At 35.2% G+C, this 12,041-nt stretch overlaps 1 protein-coding gene across 6 annotated transcripts in view; it reads left to right on the top strand.

The window, feature by feature from the left end:
- The window catches only part of RPS6KA5 (ribosomal protein S6 kinase A5), a 76,027-nt gene extending 66,105 nt beyond the window's left edge, over nucleotides 1-9,922 (top strand). For all 6 annotated transcript variants that reach the window (XM_042047135.1, XM_042047136.1, XM_042047139.1 and 3 more), the window contains 4 exons: nucleotides 2,951-3,142; nucleotides 3,748-3,907; nucleotides 4,909-5,072; nucleotides 6,040-9,922. In XM_042047135.1, the coding sequence (XP_041903069.1) occupies nucleotides 2,951-3,142; nucleotides 3,748-3,907; nucleotides 4,909-5,072; nucleotides 6,040-6,279 (756 nt within the window). In that variant the 3' untranslated portion in view covers nucleotides 6,280-9,922. The remainder of the gene's footprint in view (nucleotides 1-2,950; nucleotides 3,143-3,747; nucleotides 3,908-4,908; nucleotides 5,073-6,039) is intronic.
- Nucleotides 9,923-12,041: the final 2,119 nt, after the last annotated feature.

Below are 12,041 nucleotides of genomic sequence, written 5' to 3'. Positions count from 1 at the left end.
AGTTCAGTGAGTTCAGTAGTTTTCCAAAAGAAACAATTTATCAGTATGTATTTTTTAGTGACTGCTTTTCTGATGCTTTGTTGTTCAGCAACATCTTGTCTTCTAGACCATTCCATTTACTCTTATAAAGTTGACCACTGGCTTTGTTCTGCTTCCTGGAGCCAGTGTTTCTTGGGTGCTTTTGCCAACAGTGGGTTGGGATGTGTTTTCTTGAGCCTGAAAATAGTGTAGATTAATGTTGATTCATCCAGTAAGGATGTTATATTGTAGGGTGATTACAGCCATCATACCCCAGGAAATAGCTATTCCTTTTGTATCTGGAGTTAAAAAATAATCCATCATTCCTACTATCTTTTTGTAATATACCTTCTGTGATATGAAAAACTTGGTATTTTATAGTAATTCCAATTCAGCTGGTAAAGAGGTCTTGTAGGTGTTGCTAGTTGTTTTTGAAAACCAATCCAAAATATACGAGTTTGAAAGAATCTCTGTCCTGGGCTCCTGTTGTAAGTAAACAGTTAAAGAGGGGCTATTTTGAAATTCTAATGTGTGAGTTGAAAAAGTCATCAGAGAAACTTTCTCCAAGAGTCACATCATCAGGGTAAGGAAACATCTTTAGAAACAAGTAATTATTAAAAGGACAAAACCCAACCCCCCTTTCTCTCTTCTATTCTTACCATCTTAGTCTTACTACCACTTTGAATATAAAGGCACAGTAAAGCAGAGCTTCAGCTGCATGGTAAATTAGGCAGTCTTCGATTTTACATTATGTTCAAGAACAGAAGTCTGGGAAGTCCAAGTAATGAAGGGTTAGCAAACAGCTTGCAGAATCTATTGCCTCCACAAAGTTGGACTTAACCTGCTCATCTCCTTCCTGCTTGTTGTTTTGAAAGTTACTGTTTTAGGTTCTGACATGAACTTAGTATGGGATATGCAGGTTTCCCAATATAGATATGGTTAGTGTACTTCTCTGTAAAAAGATGTATAAGAAATTCTGTTGCTTTTCTAAGAATTCCATTCAGATTTTTTTGATGTTCAACTTTGACATCTAATGTGCTACTAATAATTCTTTTTTTAGAAGTCTGGCTGCTTAAATGTAGCTAAGGACGAGACTTTCTGAATTTCATGAACTGAAAGACTTCTATTTAGCAGTAGTAATTAGATCACATGTGTTGGTCTACAAAACAGAGGAAAAGTACTGGGTAGAAAATAGAGAATTCATAGGAATAAAGAGTCTGTGTAGCATACGTGACCATATTTGGAGCCTCTCAGTAGAGGATTTGAGGAGGACTGTTTCTGTGATCATTAATCTGTAAACTGGGTTCTAAAGGTATTACAACAAAACGTAACAAATAAGAGAGACTGGTTTTTATATATCCATAAAATATATGTGGAATATAGCTGTAAATATTTGGGGGATGGGAGGGTTCTGAAACACACTTTATTTGCCTAATCAACAGGGAAGCCTGAACCCTATGTAGGATACTTGGACTGTACCTTTCTTTCCATGCATAACCAATTTAATTTTTGTCTTAAGAAAGGTCTTTTTAAACCAATGTTACTCATTCTTGTAGACTATATAACATCACCATAGAAAAAGGACAATTATATTAATCACTTAGCCTTGTATGAGTATTTTTGCTGATGTTAGGCTTCCTTCAGATCCATTTTGCACAACAATTAAAAACTGACTTCTCTGAATGTGCATTAATCTATTACAGCAGTACAGAAAGTAAAAATACTAAAATACTGTTTTGTAGCAGCTACTTTCTTTTATCCATAATGAATGATCTCAGGTTCTCCTTATTGATCTGCTGGCAGCCTAGCAATCATTTTTTACCCTTGTTTATGAGTTTGAAATTAATTACTTTGTGTGAGTCATTCACCTTTTGTATTACAAAAGGGCTATAGGATTTCTAATATTGAGACGTTTCCTAGCATTCATAGATTAAACAGTAAAGGCAATAGCAAAATTATGCTCTTCTCTCAAAAGCTGAAGGGAAGAGTAGAATAAGCTTATAATTCATCTTGGCCTCAGACAGTTTTCCTATGACTTAGCTCCCCTCTTGTATCTTCCTTGGCAGATGTAAATACTTGGGAGGAAAAAAAAGAAGCAGATTGCCGTATATTTTCTAAACTGATAATAGCTTGTCTGTTTTCAAGTCCAAAGTGCCACATTCTAGTGTGTAAAGCTGGAATTCTCAGGATTACTGTACCAATGTCTCTACCTTGGTGTAAGGACTAGGTTTGTGGTTGGACTGTTACGTGGCCTTCAGTGCTTGAATCCCATTGGTACCAGGTCTCTTCCAGAACACATGTCCGTACTAGCTTTGCCACCTATGCCAGCAAAGACAGCTCTGAGTGCAACCTCTGAGCTATTGGTGCACTTCCTAACACCACTTCATACCAAGGTACATCTTTTTACCACAGTCCTTCACTTTCAAACGACTCTTGTGCATTATTGTCCTCAGGACAATAATGTGTTACCACTTGAGTACCAAAGACTATGCAGTCACAAGACAGGACAAGCAGTGGGAGTCCCCCACACAAGAAAGCTGTTGTTCACAACATGCCAGAAGGAAGTGTAAGCTTAAGAAAATTTGCTTTTGTTTGAGGAAGAAGGCAATTCTTCCATCTCCAGACATGTTGAGGTCTTAGCTTTTTCTTGTCCGTGTTCCCTGAATTCTTTTCTCCACTGTTCTCTGCTACGTGTCCATTTTCATTAGTAATCTCAGAACTGCCCTGACTTGCAGGTATGCAGAGGGCAGGTAAACACATCACATTTCTTACAACCCAGAGTATTGTTATTTTCACTTTTCTTTCCCCCAGTGTCTCGCAGTTCACCTTTCCTCTAAATAATGGAAAATTTTCTGCAGTAATAAATGTAGCAAAATAATTATAACTAATTTTCTACCCAGTGCGGGTATTGATTTTTGTCTTTGCTTTTCAGAATTTACTATTTACAGATGAGACTGATAATTCAGAAATAAAAATAATTGATTTTGGCTTTGCTCGTTTAAAACCACCTGATAATCAGCCTCTTAAGACTCCATGTTTTACTCTTCATTATGCTGCCCCGGAGCTCTTGAATCACAATGGTTATGATGAGTCTTGTGATCTGTGGAGTTTGGGGGTCATTTTGGTGAGTGCTTGAGGTTTTTAACTGTAACTTTATTGCATGTATTTACTTTTTGTTAAAATGCAAAGGACTTGAAATTATTTCAGATGTGAATTGGGTATATGCTGAATTCAAGGGAGGTGAAAACACTGCTGCACAAATAATATGTTCTGAAGACAGATCTTTTGCAGGGACAGAAATTTTTTTTTACCAAGTAGGAAATAAAATTTAACGTTCTTGGGAATGAAAAAATTACCTGATACAGTTAGCTTCTTGCAAAGAGATAAGCATGCTAGGGGATTTTACAGGCATCCATATAATCTTTCTACAGTTTCAATTCAGAGAAGGAATCCACCTGTATTTTGATCTACAGAAAATTAGTTTCATTAGGTATAAATAGGGTAGAAATATATTTTGTTCATAGCTTCCTGGAATGGATGAATGTTTTTTTTCTAACAAGGACTCCAGAGAAAGTCTTGCATGTTTTACATTTTCTACAGCCTTAAAGTTATGCTAGTCCAAGTTTTATTGCATAGCATTGGTGAGGCAAACAACAGCCCTTCATATTTAACAATAGAGTTGTCCATAATATACTGTGTTTCCTAATGTTGCTTTTGTTCTTGTGGCAGTACACAATGCTATCAGGACAGGTACCTTTTCAGTCTCAAGACAGAAGTTTAACATGTACCAGTGCATTGGAAATTATGAAGAAAATAAAAAAGGGAGAATTTTCCTTTGAAGGAGAAGCTTGGAAAAATGTTTCTGAAGAGGCTAAAGAGCTAATTCGAGGTATGTATTTATAAGTATTTCATGTACATTATATTTTTATTTCAAAAGATAAAATTCAGAGAACCATACAATATCTGGATGCTGTAATCAGCACCAAAGCATCTAACCTGACAGAGCAATATCCACAGCTTGAGCTATATACTGACCTCTAATACAAACAACGAGTAGAGGTGGACACATCAGAATGCATGACAAATTGCTTGTACACCTAGCAGAGTTTTCTAATGTGGTAAGATGCTGATAAGGTTAGTGGGATTGGAAGGAAATGAAGAGCTTCAGAAAAAGTGAACTCACTCTTACAACTTATTTAAAAGCAGAGTTTTTCTATTATGTTATTTTTGCTTTTCTAAAAAAACCGAAACAGCTTATGAGATAAATGTCTTAAAAACTGAGCTTTTGCAGAAAATGAATTTATTACTATTTCTTTTCCATTGGCTCTTTTAATTCCTGTACCAAGCCTACTTAGTGTTATTTCTGAGCTACTTCACTGACGTTTGCTGTACTTTGGGTCCCCTTAAGCTTTTGAGCATCTAATTATATTTTCATCATGAGCTAGACACCTACCTTAATTCTACTTACATGGAGTTCTTAATTTTTGTAGAAGCAGACTTGTAAGGAATTTTTCTGCCAAAAATGTAGGGATTTCCAGATTCAGACTTGAGTGGATTGTGCAGGGAATCTGAGGCTTACTCTTTTGAATTTCATCCTAGACAGGTTTTAAGTGAAGAAATCATTCGGTAGTTCTGAGTTTGTGTAAAAAGAGATGTGAGTTACCAAACAGTTAAATATCAATTTTTTGCTTTTAAGATCCTTCTGGAGAGGATGACTGTATAACATTGTGTGAGCCTTATCTAGGATAAATACTGGCATACCTGGGATAAATATTGACATTAGTTACTTATCAAAGCAATGCATGAGATTTTATTAAGAAATATTTGCATTTTCTATTGAACAAAGATAAATAGCTCACAGTTTTAAAGAATGTAATGTGTTTCTATTAGGACTTCTTACAGTGGATCCAAACAAAAGAATTAAAATGTCCAGCCTGAGATACAACGAGTGGCTTCAGGATGGCAGCCAGCTCTCATCTAACCCTCTAATGACGCCTGATAACTTAGGCTCTTCAGGAGCTGCAGTGCACACATATGTCAAAGCCACTTTCCATGTAAGTTCTGAGAAATGTTATGTCATGTGCTATGTTTTGTAATGTGTCATCTAGATTTGTGTATATTTTGTCTTAACAACAATACATATCTGTCCTATAATTAAGTAGGTACTTATAGCTGGATTTATTTTCCTCAATAACATTTCCTCATAGCATCTCTGATGGAGTACATGAAAATATGGATGATGAAGCTTGAAGAAATTTCTTGAAGATATTTATATTCATGAGGATTTGGGCATTGAGTGCTGTTCTTGAAATGGCTATTAAAAACACTTTATTTCTTTGAGAAATCTATTAAAAGGTCTTCAAACTTTTATAAAAAAAGACAAAACTTTATATTTAACTCAAGGAAATGTTTTTGTCCCGCTGGTTACTAAAATGAAGTAAAATTTCTGGAATATATGTATGTTTTATGTTTTATATCATGTTTTTTATATCATGGATGCTTTTTTAAGTGGACTTACTTGTCTACTCAAAAAATCATTTGAACTGCAACTGTAATTCACAATCACAGTGTTGATTCTCATGATACCTTCCACAGAGAATAAACCAAAATTGAGCAGATTTATGCTGAAATGCTTGTGGGCTCTTTTTAGGAAGGAGAGAAGAAGAAAGTAATTGTTTCTTGGAGAGGTCCTGATTATGCAGCATAATTTGGGCTGAAAGAAAAACTGTAATTTAACAGTGTCCTCTCTGAAAATGTAGTGTTAAATAGGTGAAGGCTTAATAAAAATACTTCTAAAGTAAAAAGAACAAGGAGAGGAAGACATCACTTAATAATGTTATATATTGGCTCTTATGTACCTGTAAAAAGGCTGGTAGAATCATTCTTACAGCTACAATAGGAATTAGTCAAGAAATTACGTTTTATCTTCTGATGTATCATAGACCACTCACAATAAGTGATAAGGCATAAAATGTGTTAAATCTCTTGAAAAACTTAGAATTACCTTCTATTTTTAAACAGGCCTTTAACAAGTACAAAAGGGAAGGATTTTGTCTCCAGAATGTGGACAAGGCACCTCTTGCAAAAAGAAGGAAAATGAAAAAAACAAGTACAAGCACAGAGACACGTAGCAGCTCCAGTGAAAGTTCACATTCTTCTTCCTCTCATTCTCATGGTAAAACTACACCTACAAAGACATTGCAGCCCACAAACCCTACAGACAGCAATAACCCAGAAACCATCTTCCAGTTCTCCGACTGAGAAGCAGAGAATATCCTGTCTCGAGGAGTTAAGTGGTTATAGACTTGGCAGTACCTGTATTGTCTTCTCCCACCCTTCCTCCCTGTGGCTTACAGGCTGCTACAGGAAGACGTCTTTTGCTTTAGAAATTTATTTTAGTCATACCTTTTTAGCTTTGTAGTTCCATACATTTCTTTTTAGTATTGTTTGGTATCACTGGATATAGTATAATACTGTTATACAACAAACATTGTATTCTCTGAGGGGTAAATTACTGGTGTGCAGTCAAGCTCAAGGTGAGGAGCTGTGCTGCTCATGGTACCGCTTGGAAGAAGACTGTTTCTCGGTGTCACAACCTTCCTCCCAGTTTCTTCCCCACTACTCAAAGAAAGGAAAGCTCTGTAACATATATAGAACTTTGGGATCTTCTGCTTTTACCCAAGCTCTGTGAAGAATGTTATAGAATTTGATTCTTCGTGCATGTAAAGAATCATTGGTACAATGCACCAAAGCAGTATAGTACTTTAAAGCCTTTTAAATTTATGGTTACATTCTGTCCCATTTATTTGAATTTTCAGATCAAAATGAAGCACTATGGAACTCTTATTTTGTTTTAAAAAGTAACTCCACATATCTTGTTTTAAACAACTGAGAATAGAAGTCTTAGATATTTTTTTTTTTATTTATTTATTTTTTTAAACGCATCTAGGGTAAAAGATATCTAATAAGGTGAGATGTCTAGTACTGTGATACAATAACTTTTTTTTTGAAGTTATTAACTTCTAAAAGATTTTACAGATTCTAAAATGTAATGCTATAAGAGAATATTAAATTTCGTATTTGATGCTTTAGAAAATGGTCACATGTTAAAATACCTATTTCAAGATTTAATTATAATTTATATTTTCTTTTTATATTTACACAATAATTTTAAAATACTAAGATTTTTTTAAAGATGAGAAAACTCCAGTTTCAACATTTGTTATTATAGGGTCCATAAAAATGCATACCAAGTTATTTGAATTTTGCATTGTGCAAATATGGCAGTTTAATAGTGACTGTAAAATATTAGAATATATGTTTTATTTTTTGCACTTTATAACATCCAAGGGAGATGTTTTAGAATAAAGTGCACTCAGATCTCTCTTCCTACAAGGTGCTGAGCACTGTTTTACTGGGCTGAATGACCTGAAATCCACCATATTTGGTGGTTGTGGTCATTGTGAAGGAGAATTCTGTAGTTTGCAGGAGTGAATCCCTGTATATTACCCACTGTTTTCATTCCTTACTTTAAAATGCAAAGCTCTTTCTATCTTGCTTTTACATTGTATATAACAAATACTAGACCTGGGCACCTTGTGTAGTGTAGATGTCAACAACTTATGCACTGGGAATACTAAAGGGAAATTATATTGAACACTGTGCTTCACAACTTGTTCACTGTGGTGTTCTACAGTGAAGTATTTCCTACTGTGATAGTATAGTATGTACATAACTGTTTGGAATCATAAATGTGACTTACAGAAACATCAGCATAAACTTTTAAATCAGTATATTTTATAAATTTATGGAGAGCTCTTTTATAGCTTGTATTCTCAATGACTAGGGGTAACTTAAGTGCTAAAGATGACTCCAGTTTTGCAAATGCTTACATGTGTAAGTTTCCACTGAAGTCAGAGAGGTTCCTTGTCATATTCCTAAATTTGTGTGATGGAAGACTAATTGACTAGAGGATTTTGTTAACAGCTGTCTCTATCCTAAAGTAACCTTAATCCAAACCCTATGCAAAAAAAAAAAAAAGGTTATAGAAATTGTTTATATCAGTGGTTTTATTTATAGAATTATATCAGATATCAGTATTGACAAATACAATACATCCATGTTTACAGGGATTGTGTGTATCAAAACAAGGCTTCGAAGCCCAACATGTTTGTTCTGTGTTTCTTTAATATAAATAATGGCATTCTGAGGTTTTGGAATTGCTCATGTGAAATAGTTTACTACTTTCTTGATGTGAATGTCAACAGTAATTGCAGCATTAATTTCAGGTTGATGTGAATATTGAGATTTGCACTGTTTATGTAGAAGTAGTATATTTAAAGATCAGTCTATGTGCTAATAACACAACCAATTTTAAGTGGCCGATGTTAAAGTATTGAAAAATAATTGTCAATGTAATATATTCAGATTTGCTTTCTGAATGCTCTCTTTGGAAGTAATCTCAATAGTGAACATGGCTCATTTGTGAAAGAATTACTTTTTCTCTCCCGAATAAACTTGCTGTAAATACAACAAACAATCCACCATTAATACTTGTTATGCAGTGAATTGGGAGATTGAAGAACAGGTTGCTTGTGAAGTTTGCACTTTGAGCAGTTCTTGGAATTTGTTGTCTTCAGGATGAGGACAACAAAAAGCAATTTTGGTCTGATTTCATTCAAGTGTAAGAAACTTTTGGATACCGGGTGGATTTGGAATATTGTGACCCAGCTGAAAGAACTTAAATATTAGGAACACAGAACAGTTGTTTCCCTGTTGGGAAATTTAAACTGTTTCTTGACAAACTGATGAAACAACAAGAATGTTTGCACAAGATGCTAAATGCTAGAGATAATGGTTGTATTGTCAATATTTTTTTCTACACAGGTTTTGAGAGACTGTTGTGAGACTAAAATTATTAGAATACATCACTTGTATCAAAGACAACTTTTATAGCTGAATATTTCTGTGTCCTCTTTGTGCTCTCACAGTAGTTGTTTAATAAAAATTTAAACCCAGGGTATTTCTTTCGGGCAGGGCTAAGTAATTTAGGTGTCACCTTGTATTTGCTCTGAACCAGTTGCCCAGGGTAGCTGAAATGTTTATGACCTCTGTCTTCTGCCTCCAGGTAACAGAGCTCTTGAGGAAGTGTATTTGACACTAAGCTGTCTGAATTTTTAGATTAGCATCTTTACATAAACAACTGCTGATGTATGTATACACTGATACAGTGCAACTTGAGTTGCAAACTAGGCAGCTCAAGAGTAAGTTTACTTCTTGTTCTGATGTCCCTGCAGGGGAATAGTTACTCCTGGCAGAACAGTTTTAATCTGTTGCACAGCTTGGCACTCAAGGTCATATAAAGACCATGGGCCAAGTTTTTCATACTCAGACCACTGTTTCAAATTTGAAGTGTGCAAGTTAATCTTCATTAGTACTATAAATACTTTATATTGCCTTGGTGAAGAGATGTTACACTGCAAATTATGTGTATACTCAGATTTTCTTCACATTGCTGCTATACCTCAATCAGCTTTAATGTCTAGTAATGGTATCTGTCTGCTGTCAGAAATACAGTGCTGTCAGCAGTGCTGTAGGCAGATTTGTGTGAAAAATCAAATTTCTTATCAGTAAAGATTTAAATTAGTGTGGGTTTTAATCTGATCTTCAAAGTACTCAATATCTGGTGAAGCCATTTCTTTGTAATACTTTTAGAAACACAAATACTAGTATAGTGGGTAATTCTGCTAAAGGATTTAGCAGTACGAAGTACAAAGAAAGTAACGACTTCCTGTTCCTCTGGCTTAGGGAAATTTCTGTACTTTAAGGAAAAGAATCAGTGCATTTGGCATATGTATTGTTTACTGCTATGAAAAAATCCTTATTAAATACTTTTAAAACCCCTGTTAAATACTCATTAAACAGTTGGGGGCGGGGGGTAACGTATGGCATCTCAGAATGGATTGGGGCTTCAAATTGGCTTTGCTGATGGACGTATTTTTTCAGCCCTTTTCCATGGCTACTTTTCTGAACAAGGTAACGATTCCTACACAGCTGTATCCCTTCTCAGTCATCTGACAACAGAATAATCCTCAGCAGAAAATGCGTTCATTGGTTGTAATGAAATATTGCACAAGCATCTTACATTTTTCATCTGTGCATGTGTTCTCTGCATGCATGTAGATACATGCTGTATTGCATGTCTGGATCTCAATTTAAAGTAATATGCCTTGATTAAGAGAACTTGTATTTTAAAAATGGGTTCTGGACTCACACAGGTTCAGAGGACCAGATAAGGGGGCTGCCACAGAAGAGGAAGAAGGTTATGGGAAGTCAGAGGTGAGAGGCTTCTGGGAAGATATTTTCAGGGGTAATTTCTCCCCTGTCTATCTCCATGTGCATGTATTATTCACTGACTGAATTGCAAGCTTTCTTGCCAGTTGTCCAACATAAACATATTTCCTACTTCTGCAGGTCTCTGAGTATGTGTTTATGTAGCTTTATAACATTTAGTTCATCATACTGAAATATTTGTTATGTCTCAAGTATCATTCCAGGTGTTTTTACTAAGTCAATGGTCTTCATTCTTTCCCCCATAAGTGACAGATTTTTCAAAATCCAGTTTTTACATGGCTAAACATGACATTGCTTTCCTTCAGTTGAGATAGTTGACTGAATATTCTGGATTGAGAGCACAGAATATAACATGGCTGTTTCAGCTGCAAAGAGGTAAAACTGCTTTGATCTTTGTCTGCTGAGAAACACTTCTTGGTTTGGTCCTTTGACCCACAAGGCACTGGATTCTCTAAAAGTAGAAGAAATGCAGAGCTGTTCACTAGCTCTCACCTGCCATCACACATTTTTATATATCACATATTAAATAAATTCTGAAGGTTCAGGACACTTGTGTAGAAAAGAAAACTCAGACTGATTCCTGTAGTCTGCCCTAGAAAATAAAGTGATGCTTTCAATTACACAGACCAGCTGAAACAGTCTGGTTTGTTGTACCCAGAAACTGCAAAATGGAGAAATGCAAGAGACCTGCAATAATGTAAATTTCAAGAAAACATGTATTTTGACAACCTTCGTGTTCTGTTTGATAGAAATGGAAGACAGCAACTGGCTGGGAAACAATTGTAAGTGTTAAGGTAGAGATGTTACAGGCTGGTCTGACTAATACTTTATTCAGCGGTAGAGAGGAATCCATATTATTGACATGTAAAATTGCTTTTAAAAATTGGCAGCCAATCTGACTGTATTTACAACAATCATGGAGAAGTCTGCTAACTTCCTTTGAAATACCAATAATAAAGGAAAGAAAAACAGAACTCTAATTGCTTCAGGAACTGCCAGAAAACCTAACAGATGAAACTGCAAACTGATTGCAAACTTGTTACAACTTTCTTAATACAAAGATATTTGTCAACAAATCCAGCATCAAATCTTAAAATTGGTGTCTCATTTATGTTCATCTAATTTTCCTTGGTTGTTTTTTTATTTTGTTAAATATGTAGTTGTCTTTGTATGATTGTGACCAAAGGTGTATTTTCATAAGTAGGAGAAAAATTTAAGGATTTAGGATTAGGCCTTGTGAATAACTAAAAGAAATCTGTTTGGAAGGGTAACCATTTCAAATATGCATATATATTACTAATATTTGCTGATAAAACTATGTCTAACCAAGTACATTTTATCTAAGTTAAGGGTGTGATTCTGTGTGACATTCAGCTATGTTAAAAAAGCTTTCAAGTGTAAAGTCTTCGGAGTTTAGCAAAGTGAGAAGAAAGGGGGAAATTGTATTTCAAGATGATGGTGCAAAGAGGGGACAATGCTTGAAATTTGTCCCCGAGTTACTAGAGGTGACTGGTTACGGAGGCATCATCGTGTTGTCTGCAGAAGCTCACTCATAAGTAACAGTACATATGCTTTTTTTCCTTTAAAATCAATATACAGTGGAGAAGAGAAACTAAATTCCCTAAAGCAGCAAATACCTCAGAGCTTTTCTCAGGTGTCTCCTTAATGAG

Source organism: Corvus kubaryi, unplaced genomic scaffold (genome assembly GCF_017639235.1).
Source record: "Corvus kubaryi isolate FWS band 111438036 unplaced genomic scaffold, C.kubaryi_AGA036_p1.0 66, whole genome shotgun sequence".
Lineage (NCBI taxonomy): Eukaryota > Metazoa > Chordata > Aves > Passeriformes > Corvidae > Corvus > Corvus kubaryi.
This window is presented reverse-complemented; position numbering and strand designations above follow the sequence as displayed.